The 24965-nt window shown below is 33.1% G+C and overlaps 4 protein-coding genes across 5 annotated transcripts; 2 read left to right on the forward strand and 2 right to left on the reverse strand.

Annotated features, from left to right (window-relative positions):
• The first annotated feature begins 4320 nt into the window (after positions 1–4320).
• LOC101211496 (mannose-1-phosphate guanylyltransferase 1) lies at positions 4321–7957 on the forward strand. Its single transcript, XM_004138406.3, has 5 exons — positions 4321–4529; positions 6056–6189; positions 6489–6551; positions 6634–6873; positions 6993–7957. The coding sequence occupies exons 2-5, from the start codon at positions 6079–6081 to the stop codon at positions 7662–7664; spliced, it is 1086 nt and encodes a 361-aa protein (XP_004138454.1). The 5' UTR covers positions 4321–4529; positions 6056–6078; the 3' UTR covers positions 7665–7957.
• A 267-nt stretch (positions 7958–8224) lies between these two features.
• On the reverse strand, positions 8225–11942 carry LOC101211077 (CASP-like protein 5B1). Of its 2 annotated transcripts, none has more exons than XM_031887101.1 (4): positions 11178–11942; positions 10818–10971; positions 9392–9524; positions 8225–8637 (listed from the first exon to the last, which is right to left on the reverse strand). In XM_031887101.1, exons 2-4 carry the CDS (start codon positions 10937–10939, stop codon positions 8437–8439), a joined length of 456 nt encoding a protein of 151 aa, XP_031742961.1. In that variant the 5' UTR covers positions 10940–10971; positions 11178–11942; the 3' UTR covers positions 8225–8436. The 2 variants fall into 2 exon arrangements, with proteins under 2 accessions (XP_031742961.1, XP_011656393.1); XM_011658091.2 differs by having other exon boundaries at positions 10818–11041; positions 11178–11940.
• A 1376-nt stretch (positions 11943–13318) lies between these two features.
• On the forward strand, positions 13319–15056 carry LOC101210829 (uncharacterized protein At2g39795, mitochondrial). Its single transcript, XM_004138403.3, has 3 exons — positions 13319–13641; positions 14124–14473; positions 14653–15056. Exons 1-3 carry the CDS (start codon positions 13390–13392, stop codon positions 14810–14812), a joined length of 762 nt encoding a protein of 253 aa, XP_004138451.1. The 5' UTR covers positions 13319–13389; the 3' UTR covers positions 14813–15056.
• A 356-nt stretch (positions 15057–15412) lies between these two features.
• On the reverse strand, positions 15413–21581 carry LOC101210588 (delta-1-pyrroline-5-carboxylate synthase). The gene is made up of 20 exons (XM_004138402.3): positions 21417–21581; positions 21001–21072; positions 20743–20846; positions 20541–20643; positions 20214–20375; positions 19734–20011; positions 19236–19386; positions 19006–19170; positions 18759–18836; positions 18449–18538; positions 18260–18346; positions 18098–18184; positions 17551–17647; positions 17337–17440; positions 17115–17190; positions 16597–16747; positions 16381–16449; positions 16148–16214; positions 15987–16057; positions 15413–15855 (listed from the first exon to the last, which is right to left on the reverse strand). The coding sequence occupies exons 1-20, from the start codon at positions 21474–21476 to the stop codon at positions 15774–15776; spliced, it is 2154 nt and encodes a 717-aa protein (XP_004138450.1). The 5' UTR covers positions 21477–21581; the 3' UTR covers positions 15413–15773.
• Positions 21582–24965: the final 3384 nt, after the last annotated feature.

Below are 24965 nucleotides of genomic sequence, written 5' to 3' on the forward strand. Positions count from 1 at the left end.
GGTTTCAAATCGTTGAAATTTTAGGATAAATCTTTCTCAGATTTTCTCTATCTCATTTATGAAGGCCATGGCCCATTTTATACCTACTAAATCCCACAAATTTGAGATAATAAAGAACTAAAAAATATAATAATTAAATAAAGACAGATGGTGAGATTTGATTGGTACACAAAATATTCTTGAAAATAACCAACTTTTTAACCCTAATTAGAAAGCATCATGAGGATTGTTGCGTCACTGCCAATGTAGCACAAGTTGGCTGACTTGTCTGCTTTATCATTGTTATAGTCTTCGATCTCTAACAGAGAAGATATAACAATAATGAAAAATGAGACATAATTATATGATTATATATATAACATTGTAAAAAAGAATTTCATGATTATATATATAGATAGATAGATTAGGTTATTTAATATGGTAGGTTTGAATTGTACATTAACAATGAGACATGGGAAATAGAGAAGGAGAGAGAAAAATGAGTTTAGCAATAAGTGTAGGGCATGTTGTATAAGATAATTGCTGTTGATATGAAAACGAAAATAAAAAAATAAAGTAAGATCCAAATCCATATGGGGATCAATTGGTTGATTCGAAGAAAACACGCAATGTTCTCAACATCTTTACTAAATTATGAAGAAATATGTAAAGGAAACAAGTTGCAATTATTTTTGGGTCCATCTCTGCGCCTTTGCCTTCTAATCTACTCCCCCCTTCTTCCTTTCACATATTCATACGCTAATCCTTTCTTTTTATTCAATCAAAATTATCAAAATTAACCACTTCTTTTTAAATATATCAAAATTTTATTTTCTTTTACATCACAAAATCCTAATATTTACATCCAAATTCATTTAGATAATAATATTTTATTATATTTATAAATATTTTTCAATAGTTTAAAAGAAAAACACAATCAGTTTAGTTTCTCAAATTTGCCTCATGCTTCGAAAACATTTGTTAAAGGTTAGACTCCAACAAACTAATAATATGAAATAACTAAAGTGGGCATTTACAAACATAACCTAAAAACTATATATTTAGGAAACTTTTATCAAACCATGGAACTACGTTTCCTTCCAAATTATAAAAACTAAATTGATATAGTTTTACCTAAATTATAACAACCAAAAATTTACAACACAACCAAGCAACATCCACTGGATTATAAATTTAACAATTACAACTTTAATTATTTTTTCATTTAAATTTAAAAATTAAAATATTTGAGCTTTTACTTTTATTTCTAGAACTCTTGCAAAAATAGCAAAAAAATTTATAATAATAGAACACATGTCACTATGTTTTCTAAATTACAAAAGTAGCAAATTTAAAAGCTGATAACCCTCTAATAGTCTTCCAGTACCAGTTTGATATAACTAATTTTATCATATTTTCAATATGCAAAAAATAAGTACCATTGACTGCTTTTTTCTAATTGTTTTTCTCATCAAATTTTAAAAAGTGTTAATTAATAATTGAATGAACTTCAAATTTGACATGTTTAGAAGGTTTCATTTTTATTCAATCTCTCAATATCTTACATATATTTATTAGAGACAAAAAGATTAAAGATAACAATCATCATGTTTGACTCAAATTATAATACTCAATTAATATCTTAATAAAAATTTAAATAATCAAAAGCTAAGATTTGCACATATATTTAGTTCATAAACTTTCCAATCATAAATTTGGTACCACTAAAAAACTTTAAAATTTTCTAAATAAAAAAAATGAAAAGTTTAATTAGTAATTATTAATTGAAAACAATAATGTAGTTTAAAAGACAAGTTTAATGTTTAATTTAAAATTAAGAAAGATTATTATATGAGCTGAGGAGACCTCCGCGCGTTAGACGAATTGTTTGGCGTTGAAACCATAATGAATGACTTCGTCAATTTTCGCCATATGATAAAAATATACGAAAGCAATAAAAGACTAAAGTTGGTAAGGTAATGGGTTGGGCGTCCTTCCGTCAACAATTTAATTTTCAAAAGAGTCAATAAATTGGGGTGTTAGGTTTCTGCTAATATTCCATATTCAATTGTAATAAAATATAATTGTTGATCACACTACAAAATCTATAACACATATCAAATGTAATTATTTGTTTGCTACGGTGAATGCCATCCATAATCTTAGCTTAAGTGATAATTGGTTGAGAAATAGTGAATAAGAAAACGATAGGGAATTGAGATGAGAAAACGAAAGAATAGGAAAAACTTTAACCCATAATATGTTAGGAGGAAATTGGAATAACAAAACTATCACTCTCTCCATCTCTCTTTCCATTCTAACTTATAAGAGCACGTAAACAATCTCAATTGTGTAAAATGTTTAAGTAAACGTGTTAAAAAACTATCCTATAATTTTTACGATTGAGACTTGTTACAATTCATATATTAATGGAAACTCTTTATAAATACATCAATTTTCATTACAACGGATTAGGTCACGTTGACTAATTCATAATGAAAGTTGATGTAATTGTAATGAATATTAATTAATAAACCAATATAATGACCACAATTGGATTGTTTTTTTTTTTTTTTTATCAAGTTTACCTAAAATTATAAATGTTGCCACATTTACCATTACCATTACACCTACGTATAGGGTTAAACTATAAAGTAGCAACAAAAGTATAATTTTTTCTTTGAAACAATAAAGATAAACGGATGTTACAATAACGATTATGATATGACACAATTAGACCAGACACATTTCTCTCATCAATCAATTTGCATTTTTTATTTACGAATTTGGGAGTGAATCCGTGTGTGCAGTACAAATGTATACAACTAAAAAATATCAAATATAATCAAATAAATCTTATTTTTTAAATTAATTTTAATTTACTATACACTTTGCTTGAAAAAATGGTTTTACATGCTACCATTAATATTAAATTGGTTGAAATTTTCATAAAAAGAGCTAAAATGAACATAAATCAATTGATACAGTATTTGTATTATCAATTAAAGACTAGATTCCTTTCACCTCACGCTTTAATCCACTACTTTAAAAATAATTTACTCATAAATAAATAGATTAAAACTATATAGTTTTTTTTAGGTTGAGAGAGAGAGAAAAAGCATTAATATGGTCAAATTTAGAAATGAAGTTAGTAACATTACTATAAACTAATTTTAATTTAATGTGGTATCGTCCCTAAAAGAAGTTGACATTAAGGGAAAAAAAAAGGTACAAAAGGGGAAATTTTAATAATAACAATAATAATGCGCATTTGGGGGCTACATCTACTGCCAAGTGCCAAACCTTACCTAATTCCTTTTTTACTTCATCAAAACAATTCATCCTTTATTTTCTATTTTTTGCTTCTTATTTTATCAAAGAATCATCTCAAAGTCAAACTATGATTCATATATATGTATATATAATGAAGTTTGAATAAATTTGTATCTTATGATATACACAGAATATACAATAGTTTGGTCATTCACAGCACAGTTCCCAAATGTGGAATTGGCTTTTTTAAGAATTGGACAATGTTGGGTTGCTTGCCCATGCAGTAATTCAATCTCTCTCGCCTTTAACCAAAAGTTGAACAGAACATGCATTCATTAATACACTAATTAAATATTCCTTCTTTTTCTTTCATTTTAGTTAAATTCTTTATCAATTTAGTTCTCATTTGGTTTTGAAGTTTAAATACACGTTGGAGTGAAAATGATTTTAAAATTACTTTAGCCATTTACAAATTTAATAAACACTTTCACAAAATTAGAAAAGTTAGAGCATAAAAAAGTGTATGAATTCAATAAGTATTCTTTTTTAAAATAAAAAAAAAAGTTAGTGTATATTTGAATTATTTAAAAAAGTTTTGAATGGGTAAAAAAAAAACATGGATCTCACATTTTAAAAAAGAGACTTCTAATGTAACAATGAATTTTTTAATTATAGATTATTAAAGACGAAAACGATAGTATATTAAAAGGAGAGGGGGAAATAGAAAGCATATTCCCTTTGATAAGCGAAAGTATAATAATCTAAAATCCGCAACCGACACTTTCATTTTTATCCTTCTAATTTTAACACACTGACTGTGATTCTACGAGCATGACAGCCAATCACATGTGGCCACGTATATAGGTTTGTTTCAAGGCTTTTTTACGGCATCGTCCATGCGATGAGCTGGCCGTACTTGAAAACAAGGGACGGGGGGAAAGGGGGAAAGGGGGGAAGGGGGAGGCCCTTAGCGGACGTGACCCACTTCCTTCAACCACTAAAAAGTAGAAAGAAACGTGATCCAGCCAATCAAAAAATTTGTTTAATTAAATTAATTGAAATCCGGAAGGGGCCATGGTTTGTCTTTCTTCAATTCGCATATTTATGGAGGCCGATAAGGCTGTATTTTTCCCTCGGCAGGCGTCCTGTGATCAGAACCCGACGGAAACCAGTCCTTAAGCTCTAACCGCGGGAATAACTCTTACCCAGAGCTCTCGCGGTCCTAATTCCACTTCTTTTACGTTTCACCCCGGGTTCTGATCCCCCCGCAGCTTTAGGTAATTACTTCTCTTCTTCCATTCTTCCTCCTCCTTTTCTCTAGATCCCTGCTTTCCTTGCTTCTTCCATCACTTCTTACACCGGAAACCCATTTTTATAGTGTTTATTTCAAGGTTGAATGTGACAATGTGGTTGCGGTTTCATTGGGATTTGCAATTCATAGCTACTTATTCTTTGTTTGACTCTTCTGATTTGATTTCTTTGTGCTCGAATCTTGTCGATTCGATCTTCTTCATTGACGTATTTTTGGTTCCAATGAGTGCTTTCATTATTAAGGTGTCAGATCTGATCGTGTTTTGGCTTTTTTTATATTATATGTTTGCCTTTCTGATTGTTTGTGTTGCTTATAGTTTGGAATTTTTATGAGATGAACAATGAATCATTTGGATAAGGTTTTGATCGTTTTCATGCATTCAGATCTGTACTTCATTCTAAATGCATTAAGATGGGTGCTTCAGGGCTTAACTTGTCTCTTTTATGATTGGCCTGTTAACTTCATCCTTGCAAGCCACCTGAGGAAATGATGACTAGAGTAATGGGATGTGCAACGTTTTTGCTCTAGTTTCGAACAGTAGATGTGTCAATGATGTTAAAAGGATTTTGTTGGATTATCCTATGAAATTATACTCTGCAGCATTCCAAAATGAATTGATAGGCATTTTCTTTCAATGCATCTATCGATCTGAATTTTGACGTTTATTGCATTTCAATCCTTTTGGTGGAGAAGGAAATTCTCTGAGATTGTTTTATTTGCAGAAGTGATTTTTCTGTTATTGATCTTAAAACAAAATCCTGAAGTTCAATGTTAATGTGTTTGCTGAGATTGATTAATGTGTTATTTTAATAAATGAAGGACACCCTCATTTTTCCAAAAGAAAATCAGGTGGTGGGTAGGAAGCTTTCAAAAAACAACTAGCCAAACCCGTTTGACCAAGCTTTTGTTCTGAAAACATTATATATTGAAAATAGCTTAAAAAAATCTACTGCTTTTTGTGAAATAATTTTGGTTTCGTATTCCTGAGTAAGGTTGGACAAGGTGGCACATTTGGAATTGGACTAATTAAATCTTCAACAATGTAAAAAAACCAACCATCCTTATGTGGAGACGGTTAAAATATTTGCAGTGTTTATTATGTTATATTGTTCTTCTTAGTTCTCATTGACAGCCAAATATTTTGTAGTTATTCTGGTAATCACATGGATCACTTGTCTGCCTTTGGTATTTTGTGGCTCTTTCCAACTTTTGTTGGTCAGAATAGATCTTCCTAAGTGCTTAGGTGTCTCTTATCTGTCTCTCTCTAAAGCTCCGTCTGTTGATGTACTGAATGCTATGTGTCATACTAAAATATATCTACATATTGAAGCACTTGCATTGGTTCGAAGATTTATATACATTTGTCGTTGCTTCGATATATGCACATGCATGCTTACAAGGGATAGTAGATTTTTTTTCTTTTTGTTTCGTTCTTAACATTGGATATTCTTGTCTTCTTTAACGAGTCAAAGCTATTTTCATTGTCTACAGAAAGCAGAAATTAGCACATCACAATGAAGGCACTTATTCTTGTTGGAGGATTTGGAACTCGTTTGAGGCCACTGACCCTTAGTGTCCCCAAGCCACTTGTTGACTTTGCGAATAAACCCATGATCTTGCACCAGGTTTATTTATTTTTTCTTTTTATTCTCCCCTTCCCCCCTTGACTCTTTTATTCAATAAGTTTTTAGTTACCATATGATATTTAAAATTTTACAGTTTATTTCAAAGAAATATTGATATCAAATTAGTGATTTTCTAATTCTAATTGTATTATAAATTAGAGATGGACAATGCAAATTCTTTTTCTGGCAAACTTCAAATGAATGTAAATTAGAAAATGTCCCAAAGTTAACTGCTTATAAGGATACTATTTTGTTTAATCGCACTGTTCTGAAAAGCCATTTTCTCCCTCACTGTTCAGATAGAAGCTCTCAAGGCTATTGGAGTGGAAGAAGTGGTTCTGGCAATCAATTATCAGCCAGAAGTATGGAAATAGAACTCTGTTTCATTCACCTACTTTATTTGAGGTTTGCAGTGATTAACGCAATAAATCTATATTTCTGTAGGTAATGTTGAATTTCTTGAAAGAATTTGAGAAAAAGCTTGGGATCAAGATCACATGCTCTCAGGAGACAGAACCACTTGGAACAGCTGGCCCTCTGGCCCTTGCAAGGGGCAAACTGATAGATGCTTCAGGCGAGCCATTCTTTGTCCTCAATAGTGACGTTATCAGTGAGTACCCACTTAAACAAATGATTGAATTCCACAAGAGCCATGGGGGAGAGGCTTCAATCATGGTAACCAAGGTAAAACACTTTAGTTGGGATATATTTTTCTTCTTAGGCCCTTGGTCAAGGTTCTTTTTATTATCTGACAGTTTCTTCCTTCAAGTCAGTAGTTGATTGATTATATTTTCTTCTTCAAGGTGGATGAGCCTTCCAAATACGGTGTGGTGGTCATGGATGAATCTACAGGGAAAGTTGAGAAATTTGTCGAGAAACCAAAACTATTTGTGGGCAACAAAATCAATGCGGGAATTTACCTATTAAACCCCTCTGTTCTAGATCGAATCGAACTGAGACCAACATCCATTGAGAAAGAGGTGTTCCCTAGCATTGCAGCAGAGCAAAAGCTTTATGCAATGGTACTGCCAGGGTTTTGGATGGATATTGGACAGCCAAAAGATTACATCACAGGACTAAGACTATATCTAAACTCCTTGAGAAAGAACTCTTCATCCGTGTTAGCTGTAGGATCTCACATTGTAGGGAATGTTCTGGTGGACGAGACAGCCAAGATTGGTGAAGGATGTCTGATCGGTCCTGATGTTGCCATCGGTCCTGGTTGTGTTGTTGAGTCAGGAGTCCGGCTATCTCGATGCACCGTAATGCGCGGAGTGCGCATCAAGAAGCATGCTTGCATATCAAGCAGTATCATAGGCTGGCACTCCACTGTCGGGCAATGGGCACGTGTAGAGAACATGACAATACTAGGTGAAGACGTTCATGTTGGTGATGAAATTTACAGTAATGGTGGAGTTGTCCTGCCGCACAAAGAAATAAAATCTAGCATTTTGAAGCCTGAAATAGTAATGTAAAGGTGTGTATTTTGCTTATTAGTTGAATCCCTTTTTGAGAGCAGCAGTGTCTTACTTAACGTTGTCAGTTATTGAATTTTACTAGTTCCTTTTCTTTTTTCCTCCTCTTCATGGACGCAGCATAATGTCAGTGTCTGCTAGTTCAAGTTCTATGTTGAAGGGTCAATCTCCTTTATCTAAGGACGTTTCTTGTCATGGTGTCATACATTGTAATATTTTTGTGTATATAGGGAAATAATTATCCATTAATTGTCAGTTTCTTTTCCCAAAGAAAGGTTGTTTTCTTTGCTTCAGCTTCTTGATTTCATCGTTAGTCATCAGTTCCTTGCAGTAGGAGGTACTCATTTGTTATTGTATATTGTATATTGCAATATCTATTAGATTATAATAACAAAGCAATGTCAACTCTCAAAAGTTCATTTCATTGAAGTAGGATGTTCAAATCTCTCTACCTCCATTTATGTTGCATTCAAATGTTTTGTTATTTTGCCAAATGCGAAACATTAATGTTTTCTTCGCAAGATGGTGCGATCAAGCATTAAATTGATGGAAGAATGAAGAACATAAAATATGGTATACTTCAATAGAAATATGCAAACCTAATATCATTTAAAAATGGACAAAAGGGCACGAGTCTGATGAAAATATATCATTAATTTACAAAAGAGAGGGTAAGAGGAGACCTACTATATCAAAAAAAGGAAGAGATTTCAAGACTCATTTACGTTTAAGGAGAAAGCCTCAGAGAAAATGGGGGGCGTGTTATGCTCTATTATACTGTACCCAATAGCCAAAATGTTACTAACGATGATAAACCAAGTAGGAACCAGGAAATAAAAGCAAATGCCACAGATATTTCGATCTTGCTACAAGAAATATAAGGAGGTGATCTGCAGTAGTCCAAGTCCCTTGAATACAGAATGGCCACCCCAGCAGAGGACGATGCAGCTGCAAGTGAAAGCGTTGATACGACCTGCATTTCATTTCAAGTAGATGAATTACTAGTGGATTCATAAGGTAAAATTGTAAGATATTCACTTACTGGTATTTGATATTCAATTACCAAAACAGAGCCAAAAGGCTTTACCCCCCCCCCCCCCCCCCAACTGATTAAAAAGAGTTCGTTCCCTCGACTACTCTTGACTACTTTTCTATTTCTATAGACAAAGGGCATTCCCTTTTTGCCCTTACGTGAACACTTCAGCAATATCGGAGGCCTAACATAAAACTGCTGCTAAACTATGCTTCACCACAGTACAACAAATGCTTAATCAAGGCAAATGGCAAGTACTTTACAAAATTAGAAATATAAAATACGATTAGCACTCACTACTTTAAGTACATTCTATTTTGATATTCTGTAAGGGACCTAATTAGAGATACATGAGGTTATAGTAAAATATTAGTGTAGTTATTAGAAGCGGCATGTTAGTAATTAGCTAGTAAGTTTGTTGGGACTTTTTTGTTATAAATAGAGGGAATGAGTTGAGAGAAAGAGTTGCAGAATTTTGTTAGATTTCCTTGTGAGAAAATTTGGGAGAGTCTAGCCCTCTCGAAAACCTAAGAGTTTACCACGTTACTTGTTCTTCTGATGTTATAATATATTGTCCATATATTTTCATATAATTCTATCTTTCAATGTTCTTGTTTGTTCTTAGATTGTTTCTGTTAGAAGGTGTCCTAACATATTCGTGTATTTCGTAAGTTCAAGAACAGAGGTGGCTCACCCAATCTCCAATGGCAAATAGACACAATAGAACTGAATTCCGCAGGCTTTTCTTCATACGCAAAGCATGCAAATCAAGGCATGCTAGTCCAAAGCTCCAAAGAATTTGAAGCCCCATCGAAGCGATTAAATAACTGATTGAAATAAATAGACCCAAAATTAGACAAGAACTCACTTCGCAGTAGAACTACATATAAGAGTGGTTAAAGCTAACACATAAAACCTAAGAGTCATGACACTTTATTTGGCTAGCGTGTCCACATCTGACACATGTTAGACACTCTGGCACTTGTTGAACACATGTCAGCTACTTGTTAGTGTAACAAATGTGTTACACATGCATAAAACACTTATTGATTAGACTATGCATACATGACAATAATAATAAAATTTGAGTGTGAACATCAAACTAAGTTGTTTAAGCATGTAAATGCATCAACCCATTAACTTGTAGAAGAATCATATACATTTTTTTAAAAAAATTAATAAAAACAACTATGTTATGGAGGAAAAATGAAAGAATACAAGGGCATACATAAAACAAGCCCACCAAAACACTAACTAAAGGAAGGGATTCCAATTAAGTAAAATGAAACGGTGGGTCATTCGTTGTGTCGTGTCATATCCATGTCTTGTATTTATATTTGTGCTTCTTAGCATAAAACCATGAAAACCTAAGGTAAAAATCAGAGGAGATAGTTTAATTAACATCTAAAGCGGAGAGTTCAAAATCATATATGCAGATTTCAACCCTAGAAAAGTTCTCAAGTATTCCATGTTGCAAACTACCACACATCCCTGAACATAAATGAAATGTTGGTTCACATGAAAAAGAAGGGTTTGGGGGGAATCCACTATGGAGTACAGGATGCAAACAACTATTTTTGAAATTTCAGCAAAAAACAGAGACCGCCGGTATCTGCATTATTCTTCCCAAATCACAGAACCAGGGTGCCCAAACATTATGACAAAACAAAAAGGCAACTTAAATGCAAACAACTAGTAGCCTGTATAAAAATGAAGGCTAGAATGGACTCTAAGACTAAGATCAAAGACATTAACGATCGATCTAGTTTTCAGGAATGTAATGGCACCAAACTAAAATCTCCTAAGGTCATAGAGAATGAAGCAGTTAAACTAACATAATGCAAGATACTTTGTTATTAACAAACAACTAACAAGTAATAGTAAGAACAACAAAAGGGTCGAAGTTCAAAATCATTTGAAAAAGACGTTATTAAATACAATATTCTTATACCCAACAATCAATAATCCAATATTTTCGTTTTTTTCCGCTATTGAATTGAATTTCTATTTTCAGAAACACCCACAATACAAGGGGTCCAATCAAGAACAAGCATCTGGTCCACATTTCTCAATCAAACAAAAGGAAGGGTACAGATGGGAAAAGGGTTAAGCATCATTACCAGAATGCAGTGGAGTTGAAGAAGCCAGGAGCAGTGACCATAAACCCAATAGACACAGCAGCAAAGAGCCATTGCGCACATCTGAGCACCAGCCCGCTCATTCTTCCAGGACTCCCAAACATCTCAGCCTGCTCTCCTTCTAAACCTGAAGCTTCTAAACAAGGGAAGATAAAGAAAGATGGGTTCAATGGCTTAGCACTCGGCAGTTTGGCTAAGAGTTGAATCTGAAAAGTGAAACCCAGAAATGGGTTTGTTAGAAAGAATTAGAAAAGAAGAAAATTGGAAATTGGGAGGAGATCTTGGACTCCCAATGAGGAATGTTCTTTTCCATTGACTCTTTTTCTTTTTCGGTTAACGAACCTTAACAACGTGGCGCAACTGTATTGGTGGTGATATTAGGTCCGGTGAACCGATGTGTAGGTTTATCTCCACTCACAATCACGGGCTGTTTGAGCAAAATTTCATCTTTCTTAGTTTCTATAGGGTTTTCGACAAAAGCGGTCCTAATGGAAAGCGAAAGAAACTTTCGGTCGATTCTTTTGTTTACGAAGCAGTAGCGTATCGGTGCTTTTTCTTCCATTAATTTGTTCTTCTCCATCCGAAATTACTTCTATGCCCTCCCTCATCTCTGTTTACAGCAGAATCGATCAGTCCTGAAAGCTGCAGCGATGGCCACGAAACGTACCTATCTGTGCGCTTATATCTCCGAACCTTCGGTTGTGATCAGCCATCGGAAATGGAGAAGGGGAAGAAAATTGTAGCCGATCAGCTAAAACTGCTATAACCTAAAACTATTTTTCCATGTATTGAAGGCATTGCCTTGGCTGTGAGTTTCGTATTTTTTGCAGAGATGCGATTGGAAACTGGAATGCGAGATTGCGAGAGAAGAAGAAGAAGAAGAAGAAGAAGAAACTATTTTTCCATGTACTGAAGGAGAAGCTAAGAAGGGCGTGCAGCTGTTGCAAGATTTGAAGGAAGATTAAGAAGAAAGGTTTTTGCGAAACGAGTAAAACGTGAAACGTTTACAATAAACTTTGTTCCAAAGTTGGGAAATTAAACTTTTTAATATTGGAGTTTGAAAATTAACATTTAAGAGGAAGAGTAAGAAAGAATGGTTTATGTCAACTCACGAAAACAAATTATATATATGTGTGTATGTATCAAATATCAATGGTTTAAATGGTTTGTTCAACTAATTAGATTGGAATCTTTAGATATCAAACTCTAATTAGATATTTGAATCTTCATCCATATAAATTCAGCTCAAGAAGGAAAAACAAAAGCTTGCACCACTCAAACTTAGGACAAATTATATCTTTAATCTTTCAAGTGTGAGACAAGTATCTCTTTTAGTATCGAAGTTTCAAAAATATACATTTTTGTTTTTAAAATTTGAAAAATAAGTTTTAAGAAGAAATTGAATCCTTAGTATAAGCTAATTAATGTCTTCACATTCATTTTGGTTAGAAACATAAATTCATAAAGAGAGAATTACTATGGATAATAAAAAATGAATTCATTTGCAAAATATAGTAAATTTTTAAGGAACTATTTCATAGTCATGAATTTTATATTTTTATAGGTTCATTGTAAATAACGTGTAATATTTTTATCTATTTTGTAACTATTGAGTTCGTTTTACTATATTAAAAAATATCGTTTTAAATATATATTTATATATAAATTATATTCTAATACATTGATTCTCACAACCTTATATAGTCTTAATTTGATTTATATTCAAAATTGCCTATATAATAATTTATTTACACGCATTATATCTTATATTAATTGTATCTAATACAATAAATATATTTTACTAAATTAATTAAGGGAAAAATTACTATAAACTTATAGTTGCACTTTACAAAGTTGTGTCTATGAATGTAACACTTCGTATCAGCAACCATTCGGGACATATTTGTAATTATAACTAGGTCAAAAATACCACCAATTCACTATTATTCCCACCTGTGTAAATAATAATAATAATAAAAAAAGAGCTCTCATAAGTAGAGGTTCATAACTCACACAATGTTAAGATTAAGTCACATATGATTATCGTATGAAATATTAATATTTTTAATTAATAACTTTACAAAGGGAGATCGATTATTTTTGTGGTTCAATCTAATACAAACTCTAAGGTTTGTAAAGAACGAGGTAGAGGGACATTCTAGATCCCTAACCTGGTTGAAAGAAATTAATTTCCATTCTCGCTTCTATCCTTGCAAATTGAAGGTGGGGCCAATGACGAGAATTCAAAAAAAAAACCATATTTCCCACTTTAATTGAACACATTAATAAAAAAATTTATGAAACTTACACTTACTTTGACTTGTTGTTCTCATAAATTTTCTTAAAACGTTAAATTATAATTTGGGCAAAAGAAGAGAAAAGTTAAAAGAAAAGAAGAGGATTGGGAATTGGCGATGGGGAGAAATTGTTGGGTGGGTGAATGTACAATTTTAGCCCTCATATGTTTATTTATATTTGGTCATCGTCTAAAAACCCTTTCTTAAACCCTAAAACACAAACCCCGATTCTTCCTCCCTCGCTTCACAAACCAAAAATGGCTCTTACATCCATTCTCAGGAAATCCGCCTCCTCTCTCTGCCCCTTAGCCGGTCGTCTCGTTCGGGGCCAACGACTTTACGCTACTTCTATCTTCAATTCCTTCAACACCCACCGCCCGCTTTTCCCTCCCTCTGTCACTTCTTTTCGAGTTTTTTCGTCTTCGAAGCGCTCAAGTTCCGATGACTCTCTCCTTCGAGTCATTGACTCCGAGATCCAATGCGCCACCGAAACTGACGATCACGATCGGGTGAGTTTTACTTCTTTCTTTTTTCTTTTTTTTCTTCATTCTTTGTAAAGCTTGAAAAGTGTTTCCTGTTTGGTTTACTAGGATCAGTCATAATTATAACGAAAGAAATGGGGATCCAAGAAGAGGATCTTTCTAAATCACTAAACTAGCTTTCAATTAAAGAAAGTCAAACCGCCAGTACTGGGTTTTTTTCAGCATGTTACATGTTCAATGTCTGTACATTACTTGTTTGAGCTCTGCTGCATTGGTGGTGGAACTTACATGATTTTTAAAGGAAGTTCAGAGCAGACTACCTTGGTTCTATTAGCATGTAGAGTTTTCCATTCTTGAGCTAGCAATTGATTGATTCCTCTTTAGGTGTGTGATTGCAAAATGAGTCTGATAGGTCTGACTTGCTTCAACATGAGAACCTTTTAATTGCTCTTGATATTATATATATGGATAAATCTCTTGTTTCATTAAATGGCTGTTATGATCAACAGGTTGAAGAGGTGCCCGAAGGATTCCCATTTGAGATTCAAGATCACCCCGGCTTGCAAACTGTAACTTTGAAAAGAACATATCAGGATGAAGTTATTGTTGTTGAAGTTCACATGCCTGATCTAGTTTCTGGTCAGGATGCTAATGACAACGACGAGGACGACGACGCAGATGATGATAATAAGGCAAATCAGTCTTGTATTCCTTTGGTTGTTAGTGTTTCTAAGAAGACTGGACCTTCCCTAGAGTTTAGTTGCAGCGCTTACCCTGATGAGATTTCCATAGACAGCTTGATTGTTAAAAATCCAGAGCATTCTGACGATCAAATTGCCTATGAAGGCCCTGACTTCCAGTAAGTATCTTGCACATTAAGTAGATGGTTCTTGTAATTTCAAGTTTTTTTCCAAGTTGTTTAATCTTTAATTGGTATATGATAATCAAACAATAGGATGGGATGTGCGAAGATAAGTGTAACTATTTTTCTAGGATGACGGCGGTTATGTAATATCTTTTGTGCCATTTTCTTTGCAGTGATTTGGATGAGAATCTTCAGAAGGCCTTCCACAAGTATTTGGAGATTAGAGGTATTAAACCGAGCACAACGAACTTCTTGCATGAGTACATGATCAACAAAGACAGCAGAGAGTATTTGACGTGGCTGACCAAACTCAAGAGCTTTGTTGAAGCATAAGAAGAATAGACTTCTATATAGCCAATGAATCAGTCTTCCCCTTTTGTTTTAGAGTGTTGCAACTTTAATTTCTTTTTTCTTTTGGGCCAGAATGAACGTTTGTGTCATGAACCTATCTGGAGATTATTTTTCTGTTACAATTAAAGAGCTTTACTTGTTAGAGTAAAAGAATATGCGTCATTTGCGAGGATTTTGTATCTCAAGAATTCATTTATCTTATTACTATTTCATGTTTTTTAAGTAATAATATTGTAATTTTCAAATAAAAAACTACCAACTTCTAACTTCTAACATCTAATCTATTCCTTGCGTAATATCTGTATCTAAAACTCACAAAATCGTTGATTAGATGTTGATCAACGATTTACCCTATGATCTATGATATCTTAAACCACTTGACCTTATCCTATGGGGAGTTTGTTTTTGTTTAATAAATCTTAAAATCAATCCTTACAAGTTCATTATTTTGGTTAAAAAAAAAATATGAATTTTTAAGATTATTTTCACATTATATTTTATCAAAGTGTGTTAAGAGTAGAGTTAGGTTCAAACATAAAAATTCAATTCAATTTTTCCACTCATGTAAAAAAAAGAAATTAATTAACTAATAAAGAGATTGGTTGAGAGATTTATTGAAAGCACACAAACAAAATGAGTCTCAAACTACATGAATACCTAATCTATTCAAATGGTAGGTATCCATATGCCCATACTTTGAGATTGAAGACCTACAAGACTACAACTAAACTCTGGATTTCCAGCCCTTGAAGAAAGAGTTCCTAAGCTACCAAGCCAATAATATAGAAAGAAAAAAAAAAAAAGCCGCTTCTGAACTCTAATTAAATCTTGTTTTTTCAAGTATCAATCACACTGAAACTCGAAAGGGAGAAAAGAAAATAACATTTATTTTATACATAACTAGCCACGACGAATTCTTGGGCTGCTGGAACAGTGATGAGTTTTAAGACTCAATCTTGATGTCCCTGTGTGTGTAAACCACCCCTTTATCTCCATCCACCACTTGCCCACTTCCCCTAAGAATCCTGCCATTTATCAACCCAAATTTTAGTAAAATGCTGATATCATACTTGCATGTATATTGGCATGTCACATGACATTACATGATGTGTGTAGAATATTAGAAATGTACGCTGAAAGACTGATGTGTTCGTACCATCTGGTTGTTAATAATCCTTCAACTCCTACTGGACCTCGTGCATGGATCCGACTTGTGCTAATCCCAACCTGTTGTAAACAATGGATGTGTAAAAAAGCAAGCAACAAAGTTAACTGTATTGATTGATATTATATGACAATTATAGGACCATTTCGTACCTCAGCACCCAGACCGAATCGAGCCCCATCACTAAATCGTGTGCTTGCATTATGGAAGACAGCAGCACTGCCATTAGAACATATCAAACGGAGAAAATAAGCTACCCAGAGAAGGCACCATTATGTAATACAACAATCTGTTTCATTCGCACAACTAATAATAAAGAAAGTTCATAAAAGAACGGAGGAGGAAGCTGGAACGTTGCCAAATAAAGTTGGTAGTGTCTCTTTACCTGTCAACTTGACGTAAGAAAACTTCAGCAACTTCATGATCTTCCGTAACAATACAATCAGTGTGTGCACTGCCAGTTTACAAAGAAACCCTTTTGTGAGCAACAGATGAAGTATTATTGATCAGTAGATAAAATGCATGCTTCCCTTCAAACATATATAAGAATGCAGATAATTAGCAATTTGAAATGCTCTTTCATCAAGAAATGTTTGCATACCTTCCATGCTGATGTATATGATCGATGGCATCAAAAACATCATCCACAATTTCAAGAGTGCAAGCCAGTGAGTTGTATTCATGATGAAATGTTCGTGCCTCGGGGATATTTAACAGAGAGCTCGCCCTTGGTCCACCATTCAAAGTAACACCTGCCAAAGAGAAATTTAACGGCTTTTAATTTATACGTGTTAAATATTCCTAGAGTAACGAGTAAATATGATCTGTAGGTGTTAAACTTATGCCATCTATTTTCATCATTATTCATTAATACTCGTTTTAGCCCTATGTTCTTCAAAAGGAGAGGTGTTGTTTAGGATTGTGCTCTAATAACTTTAACAACTCCCTCTCTTATAAAAAGAATAAAAATAAAATCTTGGACAACTGCCTTCTTGTGATGGAGTTGGTGACCAAAAGCATAAGAAGTATGCACAGAAGAAGTTGCAGCAAGGCTAGACAACTATCTCCATTCATTGTGGTAATACATGCATTCTGAGGAAGAAGAAGGGGAAGTTAGACCTTCGATGCGGAGATTTACAACAAGCTCATTCAGCCCACCCGTCTGGACCAAGTCTTTGTGAACAAGAAGCGTTTCCTGCATTAAAGGAATAAGAGAATCATAACAGAATCCAATCCAAAACAGGAGTAAAATGAAAAAAATGCTTCAATTCGGGGCCAGATAATCATCCAATGAAGTGGAAAAGGAACAAACTAAAGTTAATTGATGAATGAATGATATACCATTGCATTACAGGCTGCTGGATAGTCTATTTTAGCATCCAGTACAATTCTCTTTGACATTTCTAAATCAGCAGACTTGTCAACATACACATGGCAGATTCCGTCTGCATCAAAGAGCACATATTTTTACATCTGTTATGGTTTGTTTCATGAAAACCAGAAATAATATGTGAGGCAAATACGTTGAAATAGAATTGGAGTCAATCCACATTACCAGCATGACCAAGAACAGGAATTTTGGTGGAATTCTTAATTTGAGAGACCAGTTTGTTGCTGCCTCTTGGGATCACCAAATCAATAACGTCATCCAGCTACAATCATGGACAATTAATCACTTCAACGGAAGCATATTATTTAGTTATCTTTGTGTTCCTACTGAACTGAAGCATCTTATTTACTTATCTTTGTGTTTCTATAGAAATGAAGTATTCTCACATAATCTACATTAATAACGGGAAAGAAACAGTTCTGGCAATTATATCATCTTCACTTTGAGAATTCCTACTTAACAAAATTAGTATTTTTATATTAACTTCTATTCATCAAATGAACTTTTCATATTATTTTTTCTATGATAATATAGAGAAGAAGAAAAAGATCAACCCATATTAAATGATGTGATAATTGAAGAAAAAGAGATTTATGAAATTAAAAACTAAGAAGTCAAAGAAGTCAACCCATATTAAATGACCCATTGACCACTAGTCCAACTCATGGTAACAAAAACTAAGAATTCAAAAAAGATTTTGAACTTAATGCACCTTTAGTAGATCAGGTATTTCCTCCCTTGAAGTTACAAGTCCAATTAGGGTTCCACCAATACTTTCTGGAATGGCTTCTGTGATAACCTAAACATAGCACAAAGGAACGTGAACGAATGTGTAAAATGTCTTTGTAGTTTGACCATGAACGAAATAGGATACCTTATGCAATATTGCATTTGATCGCCTTGCTTCCTTTCCCCCTTTTAAGAGAAGACCATTTCCACTCCGGATTGCTAATGATGCTATCTGAATAAATCCCAAATCCAAGGGTTAATATCAAACGCAAGTTTCAACATTGTAAACACCAAATGTTAACACTTTGATTCTCCCTGAACAATTTATACTAACCTGTACCAATGCATCTGGACGAGACTCAAACACGATCAACAGAACACCCAGAGGAGATGATGTTTTCTCAAGAACTAGTCCATCTGAAACCTGAGTGCAACAACCACAGTCTCAAGTTGAGGAAAAATTGAATGGGGGGAAGAAATCCAGGCATCCTTAGTTATTGAAAGGCATTTAATTATAAATTAGTCAAAAGAATATTGTCCAATACTTTGAATCACAATGCCTTCAAAAACAGGTTCAATTCAGTCCACACGAAAAAAGTTATATCATTGCATTGTGTATTAACAAGAAGTCAAGAAGTTATTACCTCAGTCCTCTTCAATACATGACCAATTGGATCTTCCATGTTTGCAAGTGTACGGATGGAGTTGGCAAGGCTGGATATCTGTTCATATACACTTAGTATCGATATTCACCAAGAAAAGACAGGCATTGAGACTTTATAAGGCAGCATCTAATGCTATATATTTGTGTAAATGTGAAATCAGTCTATTGAATTAGTAACAAAGTGAAAATCAGTCAATCAGGAGAATTTAAAAGATCTCAAATCTTGCCTTTCCAGGTTTCATTGCCAATCTTGATACTAGGGCCTTTTCATATCCACTCTGTTGAGCTTCAGCAACATCAGCTTCATTTTCAGTACTGATCAGTTTTTCATTTGCTTCAAGGGCATCAGCTATATCCAGCAAAATTTTTCTCCTCTCTTGAGAAGAGATTGCCTATGGAATGTAAACTGCGTATAAAAAATCATGCTAACGTTCCATACAAAGAAATGGGCAATTACCTGCAGCCTTCTCGAACTTTCCCTTGCTGCAACAGCCATATCACGAGCACCAACATCCTTTTGTGGAGTCCACAAATGAGCATCTTGATGGAAAAGGGTACCGATACGATCTCCTTTGAGGACCTTAAGGATATTCCCAGGAGCGTAGCCACTGCAAATGAACATGGAAAGAACCATTTAGATTGAAGTAACATTCATATTATATAAAAGAAAATGAAATTTGAATGGAAAATCCATTCATCCTAGGCTACATTCAGTTTCAAAGAAGCATGGTTTAGTAAACTAGGAACATCTTATCCCTTTTCGCAAAAGCATGTGATATAACATGGGGTTGTCTACCACCTCCTGAAATAACCTACCGGTGTCCTGAATCATGGGGTTGATTAAATCTTCAGTTTCCTATTTTAGTGGTATAGTGCATGATATTCATGGAACAATTATTAATAGATATAAAGAAAGGGGGAGGAGATTCCTGAAACACTCAGAAACAAAACATACCTAGTGATAACAACAGGAATGCCAGCGTATGCAGCACCAGTAGCAGCTTTAACTTTAGCAGTCATACCACCTCTTCCCACCCTAGACTTGTCGCCAAAGGTAATTTCGCCTTGATGGCGTTCCTTAACATATGTATGGATTAACTTTGAGTGAGGATCACTTGGTGGCCCACTATATAGACCATCTACATCGCTTAACAAAACAAGGAGATCAGCTTTTAGCTCCAAAGCTAAAAGTGCTGCCAAACTGTCGTTGTCCCAAAATATACCAGAAGAATCCTGAGAATAGTTGTAAAAAACAAACAGTTGAGATAAGTAAAGATGTCAAAAAGAAAGAAATTAATTAATTATGTTTGAAGACCCCTAAGAAAAATAAGAAAGAAGGTTTTGAATTATTGGTCACAATCACAAAGAAATATTTATTCAAAACTACGGATCCCAAAGCAGATCAGACGAACGATAGAAAGAGCAAGTATCAAACCTCATAGGGAGCTTTCCTGGTACTGACTGCATCATTCTCATTGAAGATTGGAACAACCTTAAGAGTGAGTAATGATTTCACCGTATCACTAAGTTGTCTTCTAAAATCTTTATCCCTAAAATCATTATCAGTAACCAGAAGCTGAGCAGATGTAACATCCAGCTGCCAAGAAATTAAAAAGAACATGTCAAACAAAAAATCCATTTATTGACTAGTTTTAAATTAGCTATCTGACCAGAGCCAAACAAATAAGTTAATGAACTAGAAGATATTCTTGAGTTAAAAAATTTGAATGAAAAAAAGAACTACACTAAGAGTGGTCATCACCTGACTAAACAATGTGTCATAGAGAGCCATAAGACTGTTTTGGCCAACAGCTGCGCATGCCTTCCCATCAAGATCAACTTGTGGTTTTTGAAGGTCGGCAAAACTACATTATTCATAATACAATCTTAGAAAATAAAAGTAAATCAAATTTCATTGTCATCTTAATCAATTTAGTTGCAACTTATCTGAAAAAAAGAAATACCTGCTATTAACAAGCTTCCTATACCGGAGCCTTTGACGACCAATACCAACAGCACCAGATGAAACCAAAATAACCTCATATTCTTGAGAGTTCAATTCCTTGATCTGCATTTCCAATTAAAATCTTATTATTGAAATGAAAGAGAATAAATAAATAAAAGCCACCGAAACCCGAACCCGAAGCTGATAATGAAAGGGAAAAAATGTCAAATCACTACAAACTTGTAGAAAACTCGAGTTATGAATAAATTGTAAATACCTGCTCACACAATGCTCCTAATCTGCCTAAGGCTAATCTTCCATCACTGCGCGTGACCACAGCCGTCCCAACCTTCAATGAAAAAACCACTAAATATCAATAAAAGGAAAATCAAGGTTTAATGATCCAGAATTGAAGTGTAAACTGCATGTGAGGAGAATTTGTAGAGAAAAGCTATAGAATGATGAAATATGCAAAGAAATGGAGTATAAATAAAAATCGAATAAAAAAATGCATGAAAAGAGAGGAATCAGAAGGAAAAACTGAAGCATCATATTTCTCCATCCAATCGCAAAGGGAAGTACAAAATGAGGTGCAGGCAGAACAAGTTCATCCAAATACAAACAGAGGAGCATTAGCAGGTAAAAGAAAGAAGAGCGAGAAAAATGAAAAATGGTTATGAATTGAAGGTAAACCTTGATAACGAGACGCTTGACATCCCGAAGGAAAGTTCGGGAGCGATCCATGGAATCCATGAAGAAGAGAGAGTGGTGAGTCAACTTGGAGAGAAGCACAAAACAAAAACTGAGCAGAGTTAGCGAGGGTTTTGTTGAAATACTAATATTTAAAAGAGAGAGTGGGAGGCAGTTTTATATATAGGCGAAATGAGAACGAGGGTTTTTACTTTCCATTTCTTAAAATTGAATATAAAAAAATAATTTTAATTTTCATGTGGTGACCAATGTAAATCGATGCTCATAATACTATTCTTCATTGGCTGCATGTTTTTTCCTCACCGGATGAGGATTAACTGGGGCCCGCCGCATCTACACGTGTCAGCATCTCCTTTTTTAAATAATAATATTATTATTTTTAAAAAAAACAATTTATAAGTAATAAATTAGTTACCGAAAAAATAATTATTTCATTTCTTTTATTTATTAGATTATAACTTTAACGCTACTCAGATTAAGTTTATGAATATATATATTTATATAATATTTTAATTTCAGTTCTCATAAATGTAATGTTAAAATAATTTTATTAACCACAAAATCTATTAACATCTGATTTAAAAAGTAGATTCTCTCATAATCAAATATCTGAAACTAACAAATTTTAAAACTTATATTACTTTCTACATCTTCATAAATTATATATATATATATATATATTAATGATTTTATGCATTTCTTATTTTTAATGAGTGTTTAGATATTAATTTAACTTTTTCTTAATTATATGTCATTACCTTAATTTTGTGCATTATTTGGACAAGTTGTTTAAAATTGTTTATGTTTTTCTTTTAATTTATATCTTGTTTACTAAATTAGTTTCTATAATACGGTAAGAAAGACAACAATAAACTATCTTTATATAAAAAGAAAAAAAATGGAGAAAAAGAGATGGACAGTGAACTCAAAATTACTTATTAAAATTTAAATTTTGATTAAGTTTAAGTGTGGTGGTGCTTGTAAGTTAGCCTAATTGATCGAATTCGATTTTTTTATCAAACCAACATTGAATTATGGTCGAAAATGTTTAAATTGACTCTGAGCATGAAAGAGTACAAAGTGACTTTGGTTTAATTTAAAAATGTTGGTTTTGCTTTTTTTTTTGAACCAACCTACTCAAACCTCCCCTTATATCCAATGCACTTACTCCAATCGGTTGGTTCATTTTGGTTTATCATATTCAGTCGGACAAATATATATATATAAAGTTTAATAATTTACCTTAAAAAGACTTGTTAAATATATCTACATCTATGTATAATAAATTTGATCAATGACTCATTTAACAAATAAATTTGAAATCACTATAAATGTTTAATTGTTCAAACATGTCTTTAATATTTAAAACTAAATTACAATATGATTTTAAACTTTTAAAAATATATTTAATATATACTATGGATTGATTTTTTTAACAATAATAAAGGGGCAGTTTAACTCTTCCAAAATTAGGGTTAGCAATAACATATCTTAAATGATGGTTTGAAATAGGAATTCAAAGTCAAAAACTGGCATTTAAAACCCATCCATTTAAAACTCAAAATAAATTGCATAAATGGCGGCAACGGCATTCCATATTATGACAGTGATATTGAAGGGCTTCCTTTAAATCTAACCTCTCTTTACAGGGTAAACATTCATCTACACACGTAAACAATTTAGTAAATATTTAAATGACTTCGACCATGAAAGAGTATAAATTTAGAGGGTAAATATTAGTCGTTTAAGTCTTTTAGATTTTTAAATAATGTTATCCGTTTTTTCAAACCAACGCCGATCGAACCTCCCTTTATTCTAACTGACCATCTTTAGTTTGGTTGATTTTAGTTGATCAACTCGATGTTTTGGTCTTCCATTTTTGGTTGATCGACATTCCATCTTTAGTTCCAACCAACCATTGTAGTTTCAAAGATGCTCGCCTATTTTTTTATTTTGTAAGCAAGTTCAAAAGTAATTTCAAAATAATTTTGACACTCCCTACAATCAATTTTATTTTTAAATTGTAATGTTTGATAGTTATAAAAAAAAAAATTGTTGTTTCAAGTCATTTTAGTATTTTTATTTTTTTTTAAAAAAACTATAGTTTGATTTTAAAAAATATGAACTGCCTATTTCACTTTATTTTATTCTAAAATTTTTCCTTTAAAATATTTTGCCTCTAATTCTCTCCCTCCCTCTTTTTCTTTACATCTTTATATTGTCTTTTCTCTTGTTTTCTTTTTTTTTTCTCTCGGTTGAAGTGATCATCTAGAATATCATGTTTGTTTTAAGTTATTGTAAGATTGTAATTATCCAAACTTTTCAAATCTAAGCCAACGTCATTACTTTAAAATAAACAACATTTTCACACGTTTAAAACAAGGTGAAAATCTACTTGCTTTATTAAAGAAAAGTAAAACAAACATTCGAGAATCAAAAGTTTGACAAACAGTAAAACTGCTAAATAGAACATAATTTAGACCCTATCTAATTTTAAAGAAAATATGACATAAAATGTTTGTCAATTTCCAAAAAAACAATGTAGCAGTCCAATTACAAAAAAAAAAAAAAAAAAAAATGTTAATAGAGGAAGCAAAACATGGTATGGTAGGTCACTTATTGCTTGTCAGGTTACCCTTTATGCATTTTAGCTACCATCAATGTATAATCAGACAATCCATGAGCGTGCTTAAATTTTAATTTTGAAGGTCTAGTTTACTCATTAGTAAAAAATTCTTTGGTTGACAGTCGATTTTTCCAAATGAATCAATCCTAAATATAAAAGGGGAAAAAATGTAATAACCTTAATAAAATTATCAATGGTCATCATCCTTAATTTTTCAATTGAGCTTACCCAAATTTAAACTTGAGGTTGAAACCAACTCAACCGGGGATGGAAATATCCATAATTGCTACAAAAAATCTCCAACTAGCTTCAATGATGAAAACCCCTAATTAATTCAATGCACTTTATTTTTAGAACCCTTAATTTAACTTTAATGGATATTTAAACAAAACCAAATCAAAACCCAACAATCACCCTAAAAAATCACCAAAAATCGATGCGACACCAAGCAGTGACTGATAAAGGCGCGCGACATGGCCATTCAACTGGACGTAGAAACCAGTTGCTCGACTTCTCGGCTGTGTTGCGCAACTCAAATGAAAAAAAAAAAATACTAACTAGTCCCCCACTTGAAAATTTTTAAAATATTTGCATCGAGTAGTATTTATTTGTGTAATATTGTTCTTAAACAAAGGTGTTTTACAACTTGAACCTTTACGTAGTGACAATGATTTAGAATATTGTGAAGTAACCCTTGTTTTTTAACTTTACTTCTAACAACATTGCACACACAATGTTATTTGAGTGAAGTTCTAAATGGTCATGCTTTAAGGCTCTTGTACTTATATACCAATTTAGTGGATGCTCAAGAGAATTTGCATAAATTTTCATAGGAAGCAACCCTCACTTCCACATCTACAAAGGTGAATATATCAAGAGTACTTTTGTAACTATGTACTTCACTT

Source organism: Cucumis sativus, chromosome 6 (assembly GCF_000004075.3).
Source record: "Cucumis sativus cultivar 9930 chromosome 6, Cucumber_9930_V3, whole genome shotgun sequence".
NCBI classification, from domain to species: domain Eukaryota; kingdom Viridiplantae; phylum Streptophyta; class Magnoliopsida; order Cucurbitales; family Cucurbitaceae; genus Cucumis; species Cucumis sativus.